The sequence below is a fragment of the Aquarana catesbeiana genome, linkage group LG01 (assembly GCF_042186555.1).
Source record: "Aquarana catesbeiana isolate 2022-GZ linkage group LG01, ASM4218655v1, whole genome shotgun sequence".
NCBI lineage: Eukaryota > Metazoa > Chordata > Amphibia > Anura > Ranidae > Aquarana > Aquarana catesbeiana.
The window spans coordinates 888,035,232-888,058,463 of record NC_133324.1 but is presented as its reverse complement, the minus strand read 5'-3'; the positions used below and the strand labels follow the sequence as shown (position 1 = coordinate 888,058,463).

Here is a 23,232-nt window from a genome sequence, read left to right as displayed (position 1 = left end):
GCTTTCGATATGGAGAGTAGCTTGCAAAAAAAAAAAAAAAAAAAATAAGAAAAACAAAAAAAAACCCAATAATCTATGACCAGTCTAATAGGGCGTACACACGGTCGGACTTTGTTCGGACATTCCGACAACAAAATCCTAGGATTTTTTCCGACGGATGTTGGCTCAAACTTGTTTTGTCTACACACGGTCGCACAAAGTTGTCGGAAAATCCGATCGGTCTAAACGCGGTGACGTAAAACACGTACGTCGGGACTTTAAACGGGGCAGTGGCCAATAGCTTTCATCTCTTTATTTATTCTGAGCATGCGTGGCACTTTGTCCGTCGGATTTGTGTACACACGATCGGAATTTCCGACAACGGATTTTGTTGTCGGAAAATTTTATCTCTTGCTGTCCAACTTTGTGTGTCGGAAAATCCGATGGAAAATGTCCGATGGAGCCCACACACGGTCGGAATTTCCGACAACACGCTCCGATCGGACATTTTCCATCGGAAAATCCGACCGTGTGTACGGGGCATAAGACTGGTCTACTGAAGATGCCTGCTAAATTCGGTGGTGCTTGGAAGCTGGCTGTAAATTAGAGCTGCACAATTCTGGCTAAAATGAGAATCACGATTTTTTTGCTTAGAAGATAGATCACGATTATCGCGGCATAACATCTTTCACATTAAAACAAAAAAAATTGAGCTAACTTTACTGTTTGTTTTTTTTTTTTTTAATTATTATTATTTATTGTAGTGTATTTTTTCCCCAAAAAATTGCATTTGAAAGACCGCTGGGCAATTACAGTGTGACATAAAATATTGCAGCAATTGACATTTTATTCCCTAGGGTCTCTGCTAAAATATATATAATGTTTGGGGGTTCCAAGTTAAGCAAAAAATATTTTGTTTAACTTAAGAAATAAGTGTCAGAAAAAGATTTTGACTTTAAAGAGGAGTTCCACCCGAGGTCCAGTCAAAAAAAAAAAAAAAAAATAAAAGTCAGCAGCTACAAATACTGCAGCTGCTGACTTTTAATTGGACACTTACCTGTCCTAGGGTCCAGCGATGCGGGGGATCGAAGCCCCGCTCGTCTCCCCCTCCGTTCAGCGGCACCGGCATTGCAACTGTGGGCGCCGGGCTGTGGCTTCACAGCCTGGCACCCACTGCGCATCAGCGAGCGGCACCACGTCATGATTGGCCGCTCAGTCACCTGGGACCTGTAATGGGTCCCAGATGATTGACAGGAGGGAGGGAGGGAGCAGAGCTGAGCCCTTCCTGTGCCGAGGGGGAAGTGATGTCACCAGCCCAGGCACTGGAAGAGGCAGACTACGAGGGACTACCTAGCAACAGGCATTTAGAGGAAAATAAAAAAATATCCAAATTTTTTTTTGTATTTTTTTTTTTTTTTTTTTGGGTGGAACCCCACTTTAAGTGGTTAAACTTCCACTTTGATAAAAACTTGGCAGACTGCTGGCATTTTTTCTTTACATACAGAAGTTTATCCCTTTTGATCTAAGAAGGAAGTTTGTTACAATGTTTCATGTTAAAAACTTGGCAGACTGCCTGGATGTTTTCTTTTGACAGCTGAGTGAGCAGATAAGTCTCTCCAGTTGTTATATGAAAGAATCAGCAAACTCTGCAATAGAGATAGTCCGGGGGGGGGGTTGTTGAATCGATTTAACGATATATTGTGCAGCTCCACCTTACATGGATTGAAATTTAGCTGGTTCAGCAGGGACTGGCCAAATTTTGATCCATGTTTTGGCAGGCTGGTTGTACACAAGTTGATCTATTGATTCTGTACAACCAGCCTGCTGGAATTTTTTTCTGAATTTGTGCCGCTGGTGCTAATCAGTGTATTCCGATGGCGGGTTAGTCTCCCTCCTGTCAGAATACAATAGCTCACCAGGAGGGATTCTCCCATCCACGCCAAGTATGTGGAAGGGGAAATCAAGACTTTTTTTTCTTGTTCATCCCGCTGGTTAAAGGAAAAAAGATGACTATATGGCCAGACAGACCTTCCAGTCATTACCTGAGCCTCTCTTTATCAGTATTGCTCACTGTTCATCATTATCTACAATTATTTTCACATATGCAACCTGATATCTGTGCCTAGCTAGAGCAGTTTGTCTATTTTATCATGACCCTGCAAACGGTATTGTGTACAGCGCGGGATAGCAGGTAAACCTACTAATCCAGATTACTGGAAACACAACCACCAGTTAGACCTGAAATTCACCATAAGCTTCTCTACAATGAGCGGGGTTATTCCAGGATTCTTTCTAGGCAGCTTACATCTGTCGAGTGGAGCACACATGACTTTGCTGTGCTTCTGTCATTCATTTTTTATACAGCCTGTGTCATCCAGTTTATTTTGGTACTTGGTGTTTTATATAATATAATAGCAGTGATACAATGGGAAAAAAAAAGTTTTTTTATTGGGTCTTTATTCCATCACAGCATCTAGTCAGATTTTTAAAATGTATTTTATTTATCCTTCCTATTTTAGTATTAAAAAGGATTCAAAAGATTGCATTGTGCTATTTTACTACTGGGAGTATTCTGCCTTCAAGAAGTAAAGTTAGCTGAAGAGCGCATGCTTTGCCGTTGAAATCGCACTACCTCTGTATCTGACCCCCCCCCCCCCCACCACCACCACTCCCGGGCACACAATCTCTCCCCACTGATAAATGAACACCAGCACATCGTTTACGTTTCAGTACCTCTGAGATCTGTGCTCCATCAAACGCCTTACTTCCCAATGTAAATGGTGAGATGTACAGTGGATATAAAAAGTCTACACACCCCTGTTAACCGATTGGCGACCAGCGCACGGCAATTTACGTCGGCAGAATGGCACTGGTGGGCAAAAGGGCGTACAGGTATGTCCTCTTTTAAGAAGCGGCGCACGCGACCCGCAGTCTCTGTGACCGTGGGTCCTGCGGACTCGATGTCCGCCAGGTGCCTGCGATCGTGTCACGGAGAGGAAGATCGGGGAGATGCTTTTGTAAACGAAGCATTTCCCCGTTCTGCCTAGTGACAGGACAGAAATCACTGCTCTCTGTCATCGAGAGCAGTGATTGCTGTCATGTGAGGTGTAGCCCCTCCCACCCACAGTTAGAATCACTCCCTAGGACACACTTAACCCCTTCACTGTCCCCTAGTGGTTAACCCCTTCACAGCTAGTGTCATTTACACAGTAATCATTGCATTTTTATAGCACTGATCGCTGTATAAATATTTGACAATGGTCCCAAAATAGTGTCAAAAGTGTCCGATCTGTCCATAATGTCGCAGTCCCGATAAAAATCGCAGCTCGCATTACTACTAAAAAAAAAAAAAAAAAAAAAAAAATTAATAAAAGTGCTATAAATCTATCCTCTATTTTGTAGACGCTATAAATTTTGCGCAAACCAATCAATATACGCTTTATTGCGATTTTATTTTATTTTTTTTTTTTTTTCAAAAAATATGTAGAATACAGATCTGCCCAAACTGAGCAAAAAAAATATTTTTTTATATTTTTTGGGGGGATATTTATTATAGCAAAAAGTATAAAAAAAAAAAGTGCTTTTTTTTAAAAAAAATTTTTTTTTTTTTTTTTTTTTTTTTATTTTGTTGATAGCACAAAAAATAAAAACCACAGGGGCGATCAAATACCACAGAGAGAAAGCTCTATTTGTGGGAAAAAAAGGACGTCAATTTTGTTTGGAAGCCACGTCGCACAACCGCGCAATTGTCAGTCAAAGCGACGCAGTGCTGAATCGCAAAAAGTGCTCTGGTCAGGAAGGGGGTAAATCCTTCCGGGGCTGAAGTGGTTAAAATGTCAGGTTTCTGTGATGTAAAAAAATGAGACAACGATAAATAATTTCACAACTTTTTCCACCTTTTAATGTGACCCATAAACTGTACAACTCAGTTGAACAACAAACTGAAATCTTTGCACTCAGTCTTTTTGGGTATGAGTCTATCAGCATGGCACATCTTGATTTGGCAATATTTGCCCACTCTTCTTTGCAAAAACACTTCAAACCTGTCAGATTGGAGGGCATCTCCCATGCACAGCCCACATGTTTTCAATCGGATTCAGGTCTGGGCTCTGGCTGGGCCATTCCAAAACTTTAATCTTCTTGGTGAAGCCATTCCTTTGTTGATTTGGATGTAGGCTTTGTGTTGCCATGCTGAAAGGTGAAGTTCCTCTTCATGTGCAGCTTTCTAGCAGAAGTCTGAAGGTTTTGTGCCAATATTGACTGGTATTTGGAACTGTTCATCATTCCCTATACCTTGACTAAGGCCCCTGTTCCAGCTGAAGAAAAACAGCCTCAAAGCATGATGCTGCCACCACCATGCTTCACGGTGGGTATGGTGTTCTTTTGGTGATGTGCAGTGTTGTTTTTTGCACCAAACATATCTTTTGAAATTATGGCCAAAAAGTTCAACCTTGGTTTCATCAGACCATAATACATTTTCCCACATGTTTTTGGGAGACTTCAGATGTGTTTTCGCAAAATTTAGCCGGGCTTGGATGTTTTTTCTTAAGAAAAGGAAATTGTTGTCACATGTACTACACAGCCAGTAATTACCAGATATTCCTGCAGCTCCTTTAATGTTGCTGTAGGCCTCTTGGCAGCCTCCTTGACCAGTTTTCTTCTCGTCTTTTCTTAAATTTTGGAGGGACGTCCAGTTCTTGGTAATGTCACTGTTGTGCCATATTTTCTCCACTTGATGACTGTCTTCACTGTGTTCCATGGTATATCTAATGCTTTAGAAATTCTTTTGTACCCTTCTCCTGACTGATACCTTTTTAACAATGAGATCCCTCTGATGCTTTGGAAGCTCTCTGCAGACCATTACTTTTTTGCTGTAGGATGCGACTAAGAAAATGTCAGGAAAGACCTACTAGAACGGCTGAACTTTATTTGGGGTTCATCAGAGGCACTTTAAATGATGGCAGGTGTGTACTGACTCCTATTTAACATGAGTTTGAATGTGATTGCTTAATTCTGAACACAGCTACATCCCCAGTTATAAGAGGGTGTGCACACTTATGCAACCACATTATTTTATTTTTTTATGTTGAATCCCCCCCCCCCCCAAAAGATTTTAAGCTTGTTTTTCAATTGAGTTGTACAGTTTATAGGTCACATTAAGGGTGGAAAAAGTTCTGAAATGATTTATCTTTGTCTCATTTTTTACATCACAGAAACCTGACATTTTAACAGGGGTGTGTAGACTTTTTATATCCACTGTACTTACCAGTACTTTCACCGGCAGTGTTCAATGTACAGCATAAGCAAAAAACCCCTTAGTGATCAGTGTCCTGTGTGTCTGCAGTGACTCCCTTAGTGATCAGTGTCCAACGCTGAGGGCAATAAGACCTTTTTTTGTTTAATTAAACTGGTTGTTAAGGGCAAAATGTCTTTTTACCTTCATGCATATAATGCACAAAGGTAAAAAAACCCTTCTGTGTACAGCAGCCCCCCCTCCAACATGTACCTGAGCCCCCTCTCGATCCAGCGATGTCCACGAGAGTTTTGCCTCTGTGGGGCCTTGTACTCCTGATTGGCTTTTGGCAGCAGGGGGAGTCATTGGCTCCCGCTGCTGTCAATCACAGCCAGTAAGCCAATCAGGAGTTGGAGGGCCCGCTCCCGAGCCACGGCTCAGTGTGTGAATGGACACACAGAGCCGTGGCTCAGGAGCACGCCCGATTGGATGGCCCTACAGCAAGCTGCTTGCTGTGGGGGCGGCTGGCAGGAGGGAGGCACCAGGAGTGCCGGTGTGGGACCCGGGAAGAGGATTCGGGCTGCTCTGTGCAAAACCATCATATCCCATGATGCAATGGGGGCTTTACTGGCTGTGTTCTCTGTAAACTGTGCCATATGTGGAGGGGATGGCACAGACACAACGTATGTAGTGGAATTTGGTACAGTGGTGCGGTTTTAAAAGGAAAAGGAGGTAAGGGTGGCCATTTGCATAAAATGATTGTCAACTGATATGGGATCAGTCTCTTGTCTTTTAATTAGGTAGTTTGATAAACTTGCCCTGTCCCTGTTGCCCCCAGGCTGATACTACAGGTGTCTGATGTTGGTTGCTTGAACACTCGTGTGTATACTTGGGAAGGAGTGTTTTATACCTTAACCTAAATCTCTAGATCAGACCTTTTCAACCTTTTTTACCCTTAGGGAGCCCTTGAAATGATTTTCAGGGAACTCCTGCTAAAGAAATTCTACCTACAATAGCTTAATCATTATGTTGAAGAAAATGTTAGTTAAAAACATTCTGTACCTAGCATATTTGTCACCCAGGGCAGAGATTTTGGTACCAGCCCCCTGACAAAATTATTTTTAGCAATAAAGTTGAAACGAATAAGAAGAACCCTTTTACCCGGGCGATCCGATCATTTTTTCAGGTGGACCTGATCGGAAGGTCCATACAATCCTATGGACAGGCCGGGGTAAGTGAACCTGTGTCCATTTACATCCACCTACCTCCCATGGGCCGATCTGGTCCGCTAACAAAAAAAATGAAAGGGGATCTGTTCTCTTCGGTTTAGGCAGAGCGGATCGGAGGGTAGTCGGGTGTAAATGGACAGCGGAGTCTGTGTACTCCCGACTGCAGATTGGTCTCCATCCCTGTCTGCTCTACAGAAACTGAGAGGACACAGATGTCATCCGCCCGCTCTGCTCCGATCAGCAGTTGATCAGTTTACAGATCCCCTGCTGATCACAACAGAATCCGCCCTGTGTAATAGGAGCCTGTATAAAAAAATAAATTGCAGTGTCCTCTAACATTGGTGGTCAGTGTAGGAGAGGTGTTTAGTGTCCCCATTTATTGGTGGTCGGTGTATGTGGGAGAGCAATCCACCATTGCTCACTGCTCAAGGAACCCCAACAATCACCGGAGAAACCGCAGGATTCCACGGAACCCCGGTTGAGAAGCACTGATCTAGATGTTTGGACACTACATACAAAACTTTTAGCTAGAAAACATGCAGGTTTTTTTTCCCCAAGCCAGGGCTGAAACAACTAATCGATTAATCGACAACTAATCGATTATGAAATTAATCGATTACTATTTTCATAATCGATTAATCAGCCAGTAACATAATGGGGTTAAAAAAAAAAACTAAAATGAGCCCTTTATAGTACAAAAAAAGCAAATAATTGCTACTGTAACTATTACTTTCACAGTTCTACAGTAAAACATGAACCCCTTACAGTAGTGATTATCTGCTTTTTTTTTTTGTACTAATACTAATAAAGGGCTAATTTTAGTTTTTTTAACCCCATTATGTTACTAAACGTCTTAGACCTGGTTCACATCTTTGTGTTTTTTTTAGTGCTTTTTTGCAGAAACCCACTACAGTTCATTTACATGGTTTCCTATGGGATACGTTCACATCTATGCTTTTTTTCATCCGCTGCGTATTTGGAAAGGTTCAGGGATTTTTTTTTTAACGCAGAACAGTGCTTTTTTTGGTTCAATATACTTCAATGGAGAAGCTGCAGAAAAGCATGTAATGCGTTTTTACAGCAATTTTTGTGTGTTTTTAATCTGCCCAACAACAAATTGGCCAAAACAAATGCAAAAATACAAATTGCAGCAAAACCACATGCGCAAAAATCAAAACGCACAGCAGAAACAGATCAAAAGCAAACTGCATAGGTGTGTACCGAGTCTTATGCCACATGGATCAATTTTCAGACTAAAAATCTTTGTACATTCGCTGAATGAAAGAATGTTGTTTGACATTTTCACTTGTTTTAAACATTTTGTTTTTAAAACGAATGTAATTTCTGAACGAAAACCCACATACACTGTCTGAAAATTCCTTTGACCAAAAAGTTTTCTATTCCAAATTTTCCCATCACCGTGGTTGAAATTTTTAATAAAAATCCTGATCTGAGTCTGATGATATTTACCAGATTCACCCTTTTAATAGTATATACAGTATATGTCCTCTAATAGTATATACAGTATATGTCCTCTAATAGTATATACAGTATATGTCCTCTAATAGTATATACAGTATATGTCCTCTAATAGTATATACAGTATATGTCCTCTAATAGTATATACAGTATATGTCCTCTAATAGTATATACAGTATATGTCCTCTAATAGTATATACAGTATATGTCCTCTAATAGTATATACAGTATATGTCCTCTAATAGTATATACAGTATATGTCCTCTAATAGTATATACAGTAAATGTCCTCTAATAGTATATACAGTAAATGTCCTCTAATAGTATATACAGTAGATCTCCTCTAAAAGTATATACAGTATATCTCTTCTGTCTGTTATTCTCAGAGTGGATTGGATATTTTGCTCCCTAACCATATAGTTGGTTATTTATGTTTACCACTGCATAGAGATATTTAAGAATAAATTGCCTTTTTTTAAAACTTTACATATTAACTAAATTATACACCATACTTTAAGGTTATTAACCGATTAATCGAAACGATAATCGGCCAACTAATCGATTATGAAAATAATCGTTAGTTGCAGCCCTACCCCAAGCATTGGATGCTTGAAAAAGTAGACCTTCCTCTGCTGAAAATTATGTTTAGCCAGTTTGGACTTTAAACCTTTCCTTTAACAGAGATCACATAACCAAATATCAGGCAGCTGGTCAGCGCTGATGAAATGAAAAGGTGTAATGTAGATGCATTGAGAGGCCATCTGATACATATAGTGTAATCTGGTTTGTTAAAGTGCAGAGTCATTCTCTTGGTTAGAATAAATATTAGTATATCCAAACTGTTAACATGATTGTATCTCAACATGTAGGTATGCTTTAGCTCCTTTAGTTACCTCCTGAAAGGGGAAGCTCCACTTGTTTGGCTCCCCCTCCCATCCACTGCCACATTTGGCACCTCTTGGGGAGGAGCGGGTACCTGGTTTTGACAGGTGCAGGCTCCTACTTCCGGCTGACTTTGCCATGGCAACCTCAGCCAGAAGTTCTCCCCTCTTCTTCCCCCGCCGCTGGCCCATCCAATAAGCCCAGTGCCGGTTTCCCTTAGCCAAGATGGTGGCAGCAGCACCCGGCATCCGATTAAAAAAATCGGCTTGGGTAAAGACACTGCTGGATTTGTGGACAGGTAAGTGTCCTAATATTAAAAGTCAGCAGCTACAGTATTTGTAGCTGCTGACTTGTATCTTTTTCTGGAGCTCCGCTTTAAATTGTATCTATCTATACCCAAAATCAAAAATGTAATGTATTGCAATTTACCAGTCCTTATACTGTGTGTGGTGGCTACATTGGTTTATTTTTTCAGGCTTTTTTTTTGCTTTATATTCAGCTGGTGATCCTGCAAATAACACACTTCCTCCTATCCCTGGATAGTTAGGCTCAATCACTGTATCTATGGTTACCTCTCAGGCCGGACTTCAAACATGTCTGTCTTTGTTCACATTCGTTACTTTAGGGGATGATAGGATTAGTAGTTTACACAAATACAATAAAAAAAAAATCTTAATGCTTCCAGGACAGCTCATAGTAAGTGAAATGGATCCTGTATTTCTGGCAAGATCAACAGGTATTTTCTGTGCTTGCTGAAAATGATCTTAGCCTGAAAAAAATAAAACTATTGCATACGACACATCTAGGAACTGGTAAGCTGCAATATATTTTGTTTTGGGTTTAGGCACACTTTAAATATAGTGCAAATGTTGTACCTGTCAACAAAGGTTTTTATTCTGATACTCAGAAGTAATTGCTGGACAATCGTCAGGAGGGAGGGGCCAGGAGCGCCGGTGAGGGACCCGAGAAGAGGAGGATCTGGGCTGCTCTGTGCAAAGCCACTGCAACAGAGCAGGTAAGTACTGTATAACATGTTTGTTATTTTTATACAATAAGAGACTTTTTAGTATCACTTTAACCACTTCAGCCCCGAAAAGATTTACCCCTTTCCTGACCAGAGCACTTTTTACAATTTGGCACTGCGCTGCTTTAACTGGTAATTGTGCGGCCATGCAATGCTGTACCCTAGCGACATTTGCATCCTTTTTTTTTTTCCGCAAATGGAGCTTTCTTTTGGTGGTATTTGATCACGTCTGCGGTTTTTATTTTTTGCAATATAAACAAAGAAAGACTGAAAATTAAAAAAAAAAAAAATATTTTTTACTTTTTGCTATAAAAAAAAAGAATACAATAAACTCCATTTTAGACATACATTTAGGCCAAAAAGCATTCAGCCACGTGTCTTGGGTAAACAATAATTCAATAAGCGTATATTGGTTTGCGCAAACGCTATCGTGTCTACAAACTAGGGTACATTTTCTGGAATTTACGCAGCTTTTAGTTTGACGGCCTATCTCATTTCTTGAGGTGCTAAAATGGCAGGGCAGTACAATACCCCATTTTGGAAAGTAGACACCCAAAGCAATTTACTGAGAGGCTTGTTGAGCCCATTGAATATTTATTTTTTTGTCACAGGTGATTGAAATATGACAAATTTTTTTTTTTTTTACACAAAGTTGTCACTAAATGTTATATTGCTCAAACATGCCATGGGAATATGTGAAATTACACCACAAAATACTTTCTGTTGCTTCTCCTGAGTATGGGGATACCACATGTGTGAGACTTTTTGGCAGTCTAACCGCGTACAGGACTCCAAAAACCAAGCACTGCCTTCAGGCTTTCTAAGGACATAAATTCTTGATTTCACTCCTCACTACCTATCACAGTTTCAGGAGGCCATAAAAGGCCCAGATAGCACAAACCCCCCAAAATGACCCCATTTTGGAAAGTGGACACCCCAAGCTATTTGCTGAGAGGCCTGTTGAGTATTTTGCAGATCTTGCTTTTTGTCACAAAGTTTAGAAATTTGAAAAAAGAAAAAAAAAATTTCCTTTTACTTTTTTTCATTTTCCAAAACAAATGAGAGCTGCAAAATACTCGCCAAGTGCATTTACACACTTTGGATCTAGCTTCAACTTATCTGATTAGCATATACTCAGCGATTTTACATAGCGGCATCATGCGGTTTTGCACAGTTGCAACATAGTCATTCTATGTTTATGCACACTGAACATAGGGCTGTTGGCACTTTAATATATACTATGCGCTTACATTAATACCCAGAATCACTATTGCATTTGCACAACACTACGTGCACATACTCAGATTGGTTTGTTCAGCACTGTTTATTGTTGTTTTTTAGCAATTTTCACACAGCATCACCATGCGGTTTTGCACAGTTACAACATAGGCACTTTAGTATTCATCTAGATTGAACATAGGGCTACTGTTGCTTCAGTTATTTTGCACAGCATCATTAGCAATTTGCATAATCGCAATTAGCGATTTTGCACATCATTTATCACTTATTTTTAATATTTTATATATATATCATCAAGCTGCGCTGATCATTATTTACTTTATACCATTTAAGTGCATTTATACACTTTAGATCTTGCTGCAACTTATTAGATTAGCATATATTCACTTTGATAGCGCAAAGGATCTTACTCAAATTTATCATTCTGGTATAACCACTCAAAGTCTAGCAACATACCAGTCCGTTGCTGGTCCTTGTTGGGCATATATTGTAATGCTCTTTTTTTTTATGCAGCCTGTGGGCTGCATGGAAAGAAAGAATAGATCAATGAGTATGCCCACCATTAGAATATTAGAATACCGCCCTGCATCCAACCACTAATGATGGGCATACATGCACAGTTTTTCTTTTTTTTTTTTTTTTTTTTTTTCCTGTGGTGGCGAAATTGCCTCCTACAGCGCTGGAGTCGCTGATTTGCGTATCGTGAGAGCAAATGCTGTTGCTGTCAAGATAAATATGTCAGTGCTGCAGCTGAATGGTGTACCTGAAAAGCAAACAATGGTAACAATAAAACATTAACTCAATAAAACCACAACAGTCTGTGCCAAAAAAAGAGTAAAAAATATATGCCGAAGCATTTGGGCAGTCCGCCCCTAATGTTAGGGGAAAATTGCCCCTCCACCCCTGCCCCCATGCTTCAGCATGTATGCTTTTTTTTTTTTTTAACTGTGATGTGACATCACCTCCTACAGCGGTGGAGTTGCTAAATTTACGTATCGTGAAAGCAAACACTGTTGCTGTCAAGATAAATAAATCAGTGCTGCAGCTGAATGGCGTACCTGAAAAGAAAATAATGGTTAACAAAACACAGTAAACAGCAAAGTATGAAAGAATTACATACCTGAAAAGCAAACATGATAAAACATAGTAAACATAGTAAAAAGAGCAGAACAATAGAGAGAGCAATAAAACAACAACTATTTTTGGCTTTCTTATTTTATATATTTATTTTTCACTTTTATTTGTAACTGTAACGTTTCCAGGTTCGGGTCTCTCAAAATGCGATGGCCCTGTGAAAGTCTACCCTAGACTGTGCCGTGTTGTACCCTACGCTAATACTCCACTAGTGTGTGGTAGCATTCGAAACATTCACCAATGCAAAGACCAGGATGGTCAGGAGGGACAATAATAGCGGGTGTCACACCTATGTCCGTGCTTGCTACAGAAACGACATCTTCTTCTTTGGGATGACTGTTGGGTAGGGGTACCAAGGAGGACATACGGAAAATGCCTGTCATGCAGCCGTCTCACTGCATTTGCGTTGGGAAGGTGGGGCACAGCACCGTCTGGAAACAGAAGGGATGTGACGATCTCTTGGAGATCCTGGAGTTTAAGGAAGGATCCAGTTTGTCCTGACGCTTTGTATAGCACATAAGCGTTCAGCAGAGCCATTTAGAAAAAGTATACAGACGCTTTTTTGTACCAGGGTCTGGCCCTATGGGCAGTTAAGTACGGCGCTGGTCGTTGAGGTCCACTCCTCCCGTATTTAAGGTTGTATTTGTGGACACAGAGGGGTTTCTCCTCAACACCAGTTGCCGTACGAATATGGACTGTCGTATCTGCATGAAGGGAGGACAGAACGAAAACATTCCGTGAATCCCTCCACTTCACTGCGAGCAAATTATTACTTCTCAAGCAGGCTCTCTCCCCAGCCTAAAACGGCAATCTACAAGCAGCTAGGGTAAGCCCTGGCGATTAGGTCGCACAGTGGCAAATGCGCTAATTCCATGTTCAAACGTGACTAAAAAGTGGGACGCTCATGTAATAATTGTCCACGTACAAGTGGTATCCCTTTCTGAATAAGGGTGACACCAAGTCCCACACAATCTTACCAGCGCTCCCTATGTAGTTTGGGCAGTTCTCCGGCTCCATATGACTATCTCTTCCCTCGAAAACCATGAACCTATATATATAGCCTGTTGCCCTGTCACAGAGCTTATACATCTTGACCCCATATCTGGCACGCTTGCTGGGAAGATACTGTTTGAATGACAGGTGGCCAGAAAACTTAATCAGGGACTTGTCAACGCAGACAACCTGATCAGGAGTAAACAAGGCTGCAAACTGTTGGTTGAAGTGGTTTATGAGGTGCTGAATTTTGTGGAGCCGATCGTATTTAGGGTCACCCCGGGAACGACAGAGTTCATTGTCATTGAAGCGCATAAATCGCAAGATCTGCTCGTATATAGCCCTGGTCATGGAGGCAGAGAACACAGGCATATGGTGAATTGGGTCAGTGGATCAATATGACCACAACTCACTTTTTTTTTAGTTATGCCCATGAGGAGGGATAGGCCCAGAAAGGTCTTAAATTCGGAGACCGTGATAGGTCTCCAATCTCTGGAAAGGGTCAACTGGGTGTTAGCGGCGATGAATTGACCAGCATACAAATTGCTTTGGCCCACAATAGATCTATAGAGATCTTCCGTGAAAAACCAGCAAACTAAAATCAAGTGACGTAAAATCAACTGTTTCCTGAATTCCGGGTTGGCCAGTAAATGGGGGGGGGGGGAGTACGGGTGCTGCAGAAGTGGTGGGCTTCCAATTAGGATTGGCAAATGCAGCAGGAAGGGCTCTATGGGCTCGACGGGCCTGTGTTTGTCTTCTTAGTGACTGCGGGGCACCGCTATCCACCGCACCTGCTTGAACTGCACTTATGGGACTTGCCACGTCACCACATGATACTGCAGTGCTGGATGTGCGACTAGGGTGTACTAGGTCGCTGGTGCTTGCCAGTTCACCAGAAGGATGAGCGGCACTAGTACTGGCTCTCTACCTCATAGTTCTGTGATTCTTGCACCTCAACAACCGAACGGGGTCGGGTACGCCTGACCTTAGCATGAACCACTACTCCGTCGTCAGAGCTATCTGTCAGGGTGCCGCTGCTGCCTACAGAATCGTATTCTGAGCCTGTCATGTCTTCACTATCTGCCATGCTCAGAAATGTGTAGGCCTCTTCACTAGTGTACCTTCGATTGGACATTGTGTCCTCTAAATTTACTGGTACAACTAGAGAAACTCACAGAAAAAAGAGCACCTGATTGTCAGCGACTGCTTCAATCACTACCAAAAAAACTTAGCGTTCGCGGGGATCAGGCCTGTCTCTGCAAATGCTGCAGTTATGTGTTTTGTAAGTAATCAATTGATACTGCACTTGGGTGGGCCGGCCGTGGGGCTAAATGCAGGTGCTAGCAGTTATCTAGGCTGATCCCGCTAATGCTGCGTTTTTGGGAACCCTAAACTACTGGGGATGCTAGTATAGATCTGATCAAAAATATTGATCCGTTCAGACACTATACTACTAAGGGAGGTGTATGGTGCATGGATGTTAGTGCTACTGGCACTAATCTGACGTTATAACCTAACTGATGTCCCCCCTCCAGGTGATCAGGAGGTTAAACCTTTATTATGTAATATATGGCGGGTGCCCTGATGCTATAAAAACTTGACGGTGAAACTATTGAAGAAAATGGCAAACGTCACCCGTAAAACTAATAAGGCGTTAGGATCTATTAGTGACACAGAGACGGGGTGAAAGAGTTAACTGGGGGGTAATCAAGGGGTTAATCCTTTATTAGGGGGAAACCCTAGACCTACCTGGGCCTACTACTAACTGCCCTAACACTGATTAGAGTCAGAAGTGACACAATGCAATGATCAGTGAAAAATTTGAAAACTGCAATTGGTGACACAGGGAGTGAAGGACTTAACTAGGGGCGGGGCGGGGCGATCGGGGGGGCGACAAGTGTACTGTGTCAGTGTAGTGTTGGTGCAACTCACTGTAAGACGTCCTCTGTCTGGAACAGAAAAGAATTCCAGAGAGGGAGATGACATCACTTCCCCTGTCTGTATATACACTTACAGGCAGGGGAAGCATTTTCATTTGCCAGAACTGATCAGCAGGTCCAGGCCAGAAATCACTGGCCTGGACCTGAAGACTGATTGGTTCTGCAGTGAATCTGATCGCGGCCACGAGCGACGTACGGGTACGTGGTTTTGCACACCCTTGCCACTTTGCTGACGTATATCGGCGTGAGCCGGTCGGCAAGTGGTTAAACTACACAACCGATACAGAATTTAAATGGTTTAGCAACCATTGCAGACTAGACAATGAACACCCCGCCCCCTCTCCTATTTTCTATCTACTATCCCAGCAGAGCTCTATTTGTAACTTACTAAATTAATGTTGCAATGCATATTATATATGTAATTGTATACCGGACTGTTTTGATGTTCTAAGGCGCTTTGTAATGTGGTAACTGAAAGATACTTTGTTCTCATTTGCTGTCATGTATAAAAATCAAAATCTACAAAAACAAAAGTCTTGTTGGTGTTTTCAGATATTGATTCCATTGGTGCTCCTAATATACATATTTGGCCTAAGCCACCTTCTCTGTTTTCTCTCATTGTAGGAAGAAAGATCCTTCGACAAACAAGAAAGATCGCGTGAATCACTGTCTGACAATATGCGAGAACATAGTCGCTCAGTCTTTGAGGTATGGTTCTGCTTTCAGCTGCAACTAGTCAGCATAGTTCACCAATTTCTCGTACTACAAAGGATATCCTATTATGATTAACATAGCTTGGTGAGAAGGTCCAACTTTGTGGATCTCTCTTGACGATCTCCTCTGCTTAATATTCCCAGCGCTGGTACATAGCAAACCTCACTGCGTTTATCCCAATTTTTATAAATCGGTAATTGTGTTCCTGTGATTTCAAATGGTAAAAGCCTATAGGGGCAAAAATAGCCAAAAGAAAGTGTCTGCTGAACATCTGAAACTTTAAAGCCCAACTCCAGCCAAAGCATTTACCAAAACAGGTTAATGTTAAAGTAATAACTCAGTACGTATTTACAGGGACTCCCCAATGGTTTCTATTTTAACCTGTCTAGTGTTAAACCCGAGAAAATAAATCTCTAAAACCAGTAAAAAAAATGGCTGGTTTATGTATATATTCACAGAATTCACTGAATTGGCAGTGGTTCCTTTAAAGCGATGGTTCTCAACCCTGTCCTCAAGTACCCCCAACAAGGCATGTTTGCAGGTTTTCCTTTATCTTGCAGCTTTAAAACAGTCAATGGCTTGGTATTTTGGACAGCTATTTTATCTAAGAGAAATTCCCAAAACATGGCCTGTTGGGGGTACTTGAGGACAGGGTTGAGAACCACTGCTTTAAAGGCTATGTAAATGTTGTTTGTTCGTTTTTTTTTTTTTTTTTTTTAAACAAACATGTCATACTTGCCTCCTCTGTGCAGTGGGTTTTGCATAGAGTGGCCCCGATACTCCTCTTCTGGGGTCTCTCAGCGGCGCTCCTGGCTCCTCCTCGAGTGCCCCATCGGAGAAGCACTCTCCCTTGGGTCACCTGTGCGGGCGCGCTCCTGTGTCCTGCTGCGTCCATTGATGCAGACAGCAAGACTCGGCTCCGCGTCATTGGATTTGATTGACAGCAGCGGGTGCCAATGGTGCTGCGCTTCTATCTATCCAATCGGGACCCGAGACACCGGCTGGAGTGGGTGTGCCCGTCCCCGCCACAGGAACGATCGGGCCCAGGTAAGTAAAAGGGGGGGCTCTGGGGGGCTGGTGCACAACTCCATGCATTGAGGTGAAAAAACGCAAGGTTTACAACCCCTTAAACCAAAAAAGATTATACTTGAAAAAGAAATACCCTCCAGGGATAAATATACATTACAAAACTTGTTAAATTCCATTAAAAACAATTGATGATTACCATAACACAAACTCGTGGCCATACACGGCTCGAAGTTCGGCTGATTATTTCTGAATTTTCTGAAATTCCAGCTGTGGGTGGCCCTAAAAGGACCACGCAGCCCAACAAAACTTGATTCAAAAATTGCTGGACAAACAGCAACTACATCCCTTCAACACTTTTTGTTCAGGTATTCAGGAAGCTGGCAATAGAGAGATTCCTCCATCCGTTTAGGGTGGGATTGATTGATTTTCTCTCATTCAGCCTGTGGGCTGAAAGTAATCTAGCTCTGTGTGGCCAACTTTGGCATTGAAATAAGGCAACGTTGTCTATAACACATTGAACCCCAAAACCTCATACTGTAGGTGTTTCAGCCAGCATTCACTGTTTATCAAAACCAGCCCTATATAGCCCTTATAATATAAGCTTTCAGGTATCAAAGTCTTATCACAGCAAGGCTATATCAGCAGTATTATCAGTGGAATGCAAGAATAGATTATCATAGAGTTCTGTAGAGCTTTTCAACAAATGGTATAAAGATAGTTTAACTTTCTCCACAATGAACTGCCATAATCATGACTTATATTCTGGTAATGCTATAACTGTATGGGTTTGTGTGATAGGATCGTGACTTTTGCAAAATATTTTTTAATGGAAATTAATAAAAAGTTTATGCGGTTTATATTTATCCCTGAGGTTTTGTATACTATTCATTTTTAGCTTATGTTATTTAACATGAACTCTTCATAATGGATGTGCTGGTAGACTGATATATCGATAGCCATAATGCGAAAAGTGTTTGACTATCTTGCTTGCCAAAAAAAATGTAAATCTGATCAATCGATTTTCTAATCCACATATCTTAGGATCTGACTAGGTTTGTCAACAACTGCCCTGACCTGTGACTGGATAGTAAAGGAGCAGCAAGAGACTGAAGCTGGCCATACACCATACAATTTTCTTATTCAATTTTCTTTAGATTTACCTTCAACTATGTAGTAGAAGGGCCTGCCTGATTGCATACAAATTGAAAGTGTTTAGGTTTGACCTCCTATTATATGGTTTTGGTAAATCTAAACCAAAGTTGCTCAAGAAAATTGTATAATGTATGGCCAGCCTAAGGAGGTCAAACCATGTGCTCTCCTCCTCGCCATCCTTTACTGCCCCAGTCTAAATCCTGCTGTTCAGGGAGCTTCTGGAGACTATACATAATGTCACACCGAAGTACATAAATAAAAAATAATGAATCTTCTTTTTTTTTTTTTTTTTGGCAGGTCTGAAATGATTTTAGTATGTACACCTGGGACCAGCGTTAATAAATAAATTCCCTAGGCTAGGATAACAGGCTGGAAGCACTGTTAGCCATCAACTAAAATGTATGCGTCAAACCTCATGATTCTATAATGTGACCTGAGCTGGGCCACCCGATCCTATTTCTTTACAGGAATACCTCATTGTCTATTTAGGATTCAAGTAACATTGCCAGAGGGTAGCCGGGTGCTGAAAGTTTAATATCTAGGCATTTAAAACTATGGTTATGTTGGGCATATAGTATGTTACACTGTAAGCTGGCAGCTCTATTCCACGTTCTTTTCCACTCCACATGTATTCTTACATCTGGCCCACCGGGATCTACAAGGATTTGTAGCACTTCACCAGCCAGACTGATGTTAATTTCCCAAATCTGACTAAAATGCAGCTATGTGTGGAGCCAGCATCTTACTAGATGATGCCACTCTTGTGATATATTTCACTAGTATACAGAGTAAGGGTGGTACTCTGACTAAGCCCCAATGTGTAGGGCGAGATGAGTCAGTGTGGTTCGCAGAAAACCAAAGGCTGGGGTTGCTCCTTATTTCCCAAACCACACGTGCTGGCCGGGAGAGTGGCATACCTTCTATTTATGTCTGTCACTTTTTGGATGAGTACACTTGGACGCTGGCATCCCGCTTCCTGAGGATCAAGGGAAGAGTCTTCTCTTCAGCTTAAGGCAGTGCTCCAAGCTCTTTTACAAGGGTAGTACTCTGTGTTATCATCTCTTGCTTTGAATAATTCCTCCTTGTTGGCATACTTTTATACAGTCTGTCCCCTGTTATGTCTATCACGAGTACTGCTGAGATACTCATCCACCTTATCAACGGCTCAGTATCAGCCACCCATTTCTGCCAATCCGTTTACTGGTTTCTGATTTGCCCTAATAAAATATAAAAAAAAAAAAAAACAACCTTTAACAGCATTTAAATGAATAGGGGGTGGCTTTTGAATTCCCCCTACTTAAATTATGAACGTGTACTATCTTGTCTGTTCCTATAATTAGCTAGTCTGTCAACGCTCTGGTAATATTAATGGTGATCATATAATAACTATATTGGCTAAAAAATAAACACAATGCTCAAAGAAGCAAAGGCAGTATTTATTTACAAAGACAGTAGAACACGAACATAAAAATCTAAAAGAATATTAGAGCATATGGAAATAAAAGAACAGAGGTGTGACCGTACGCAAGTCTGTCCTCAATGTTCTGTATCCTAGCTGAGCTCAAGGAAAAAGTTGCTGTTCATCGCTGGCCCTCGCATTCTCAAAGCACTCATACCACCCATTCTGACTCACTCCCTTGTACCCGCCCCATATAGCCCTCTGTCCAATGAGTGACAATCCGTAAAACTATAGGGGGCTGACCTTTCCAATCACCAGGAAATATGGTATTACCCTGAGCATCCTCAAGGAAGTATCGTGCTTTCCTCCACCAGATGGCTTTGTTACACTGCGAGCAAATGCCTTGACCCAGGTCAACGTTCCAGTCCCATCTGGCCCCTTTGATCTTGTTGCAGGCTAGTAAATCGGTCATTTTAACCTCTGCATCACCAGCAGGTCTGAGGTGAGGCCTTTTATTCCCATACCCCACTGCCAGGTATGCGTGAATCCTCCAGATGAAGAATCCTGATATGCTCTCTTTTGTTATATACACCCTGCTGGGTAAACTGATTCTCCTGGTGTTCCAAGACGACCTCCAGCAGGCCAGATGGATTCATAAATGTCTGATATGAAATGATGTTGCCTTCCAACAGCCATCCACAACTCTGTAACCAGCTACATGACCAACACTTCATCTCAATATATTGCACAATCCATGCTCTTTGCTCCTCCCAAGACCTCCATCTCTCTAGCCCCTTCATCAACACCTCCCATATTCTTCCCCGGGACTTCTCCAGAGCCTCTTCCAACCTCTGAAACTCCCAACCCTACTATGCAATCTATCTCCTACCGGGTTTCCCCCGAAAATGAGACCTACTGTGATTTTTGGGGAGGGCTGCAATATAAGTGCTGTTTATGAAGGTAAAAAACCTTGTACCTTTACAACCACTTTAACCAAAACATCCTAGATGAAGGAAAAAAAAACAGGCCACCTACCAACACACTAGATAAGTTTGGATTTCCAACTCTTCATTTACCCTTTTGGGATAGTTCCCCCTGCCAATTCCCTTACCTTGCATCTAGCTGTCTGGTTTACCTGTCATCCCAGGGTCCTCTTCCTTTTCTCCCTGTGGCAGCGGTAAGTTGTCTGCAATACTGCAGAGAGTGACGCTGGTGTTTTCTCACTGCTGTCTGTAGTATTTTACTATCGGCCCTGGCTAACATGGTGATGCACCCCCAAGAGGTGTGTCTATGACAGTCTGGGCTATTTGTAATAACTGCTGAGCAAAAAATTATAAAAAAAAATTCTTTAAACTGGAGTTCTGATCTTGGACCATTGGTTTATTCTCTCAACCCTGTTCCTCATTACAGGCTGCAAAAATTTAAGGATTTCAATTCTATGTGAAGAATTAAACCGGGAACTTACAGCTTTCTTGAAAGACTTTGGTGTAGTTTCTTTTTATTCTCCCACATTTAGGTGTTCCTGCTCCAATGAATTGTCTTTTAAAGTTTTACAGCTTCTCTACACAAATCTTAAAAAGGACTGAGAGACACGTGTACTTGATAGGAATTTACAGTATATAGGAAGATGGAAGGAATTGAGGTCAGAGTGTTGACTTGTCCTTCTACCCCCATGCAGTGCTATGACTGATTATTTCCATTGTGTTTGTTGCAGGAATTCGCCCGAATTTCAGAAGTTGCTGGGGATCGCCATGGAGCTCTTCCTGTTGTGCAGTGATGATTCAGAGTCTGACGTCCGGATGGTGGCTGATGAGTGTCTCAATAAAGTGGTGAAAGTATGCCCCTCCATAAATTTCTATTAACTTCTCCTTTTCAGTTATTCCCTTCCATCTGTGTTCAGAACATTCCCAGTCTGATATTCTATCCTATCATAGTGTCTGGGAGTTCTGTGCTTTCTTTTAAAGCCTGGACAGCTCTTGTAATATTAAACCATTGTGGCTTCCATTACAGCAGCCATTCTCCACCAGGATTCCATGGAACCCAAAGGTTGCTAGGAGTTTCTTGAGCTGTGGCAGACTTCCCTGATTTGATTCCCTGAATGGTTCTGGGGTTAACACCATTTAGCAAAGTTAGTTGGATGGCCCCAATGATCTTTTCGGCCATCTGTAATGATGACATTCTGACAACTATTGTAAGGGGGACATTGTTCCCATGAGCCGCCAATGTAAGGGGCATTTTTTTCCCCACTGACCACCCACCAATTAATTTTTATTTTGCATGGGTCCCCTAAAACCTGAATTCATTTTTCAATATGTTTTTGTTAAAGTTTTTGTAGATAAGTGTATAAACCCATGCAAAGGCATAAGAAAGAATTCCAGATTAATACCCGTTGGAGTTTAGTATAGGGAGGTAAAAGAACAATGACTAGGAGTGTATGGGCTCAATAACCTAGCTCACACACTCCTGTTTTTTACCATTGGCGCAAATCCTTATTCTGCATTGTTCAGAGAACAATGCATAGCAAGATTATACTACCATTTCTGTGTGTGGAAGACTATCTGCAGAGACCTGTAATGGTCCCTCCTTGTGCTGATCAGACACATAGAGACATGAGTGCATATCCCTCCTCAAAGGCAGATGGGTATCAAACTGATAATGTCTTCGCAGAGCGAACATATCCCCACCAAACTAACAAGTCTACGCTTAACGCAGGGGCCCTCGTTGGTGGACATATCTTCACAAGGCGAACATCTCTCTATAGCCACAGGAAGCTTTTCACTACCAATGGTCCTTCACTGGTGCTGGTTCGCACTTAAGAGCGAGCCGCAAGTAGCACTAACACTGGGAGACACTGTGACAATATATATTGAATACATCTTAATAAAATTTCTACAACAAAAGTAGCGCAGGAAAGTTTGCAGGGGCCTCCATAGTGAGGGGGGCAAAATAACCATAGTAAGAGAATGCAGTGAAAGAGGGAGAGAAGGACATCAGGAACACCTGAGCCAGAATCCCAGGACCTCAACCCCTATAAAGATTCATAACTTGCTGTCTACATTGAAGGGTTCGCATATTGTATCTCTTATATAAATATATATTATATATATTTTTAAGAATTTCTCGTGTGTGTCCAAGAGGATACTGGTGAGTGTTTCATTGATGGAAAAGGGCATCTGTGTAATGGCAGACTTCTGTAAAGTGGACAAACTGCTATTTCCAAGCTCATGCTATGGTCTGTCTTGCCACTAGAACATACGCACCAGTTTAAACTCAAACCTCATAAGGCCTAAGGGCTTTAAATGCAGTAGGACATCTCTAGAGAAAGGACTGGTCAGTAAGGAGTGTAAGAGTTTTTTAAGAACACTTCTCCAAAACCTAGAGAGCCCCCGCCTACCACGTGTGGCGAACATCTCTGAAATGCATACTCAAAAATGTCCCAGGCAAGTGTGGATGGAGATGAGCTAAGTGCGATGGGACAATATACCACCTCGTAACAGTCTTAAAAGCTGGTTTGAGCGTTAATTTGTTAATAGAACAAGAGGCTATAGTAGACAAGATTTGCAAACAGTCTTCCCCATCCTTGGTACAATTAGGATCTTAAGCGTGGTTAATGTGACTACTGAATTGTTAAACTGAGAGCAGGTAATAGAAATTAATCTGGAAGAAAGAGGTGTTACGATGGCAAATATGCTCAAAGTGAAAGCTGAGGTGTCAAGTCCTTATCCGGGAGTAAATGTTTATTTGTACAAATGAGAAAAGTGCAGAGGAGGGGGCTTGATATTTTTCTCAAATTTCAAACCAGAAAAT

At 41.6% G+C, this 23,232-nt stretch overlaps 1 protein-coding gene across 1 annotated transcript in view; it reads left to right on the top strand.

Annotated features, from left to right (window-relative positions):
* The window catches only part of HTT (huntingtin), a 283,920-nt gene that overhangs the window by 25,428 nt on the left and 235,260 nt on the right, over positions 1-23,232 (top strand). The window contains 2 exon segments of the mRNA XM_073610874.1: positions 15,756-15,839; positions 21,140-21,260. Coding sequence (XP_073466975.1) covers positions 15,756-15,839; positions 21,140-21,260 — 205 coding nt within the window.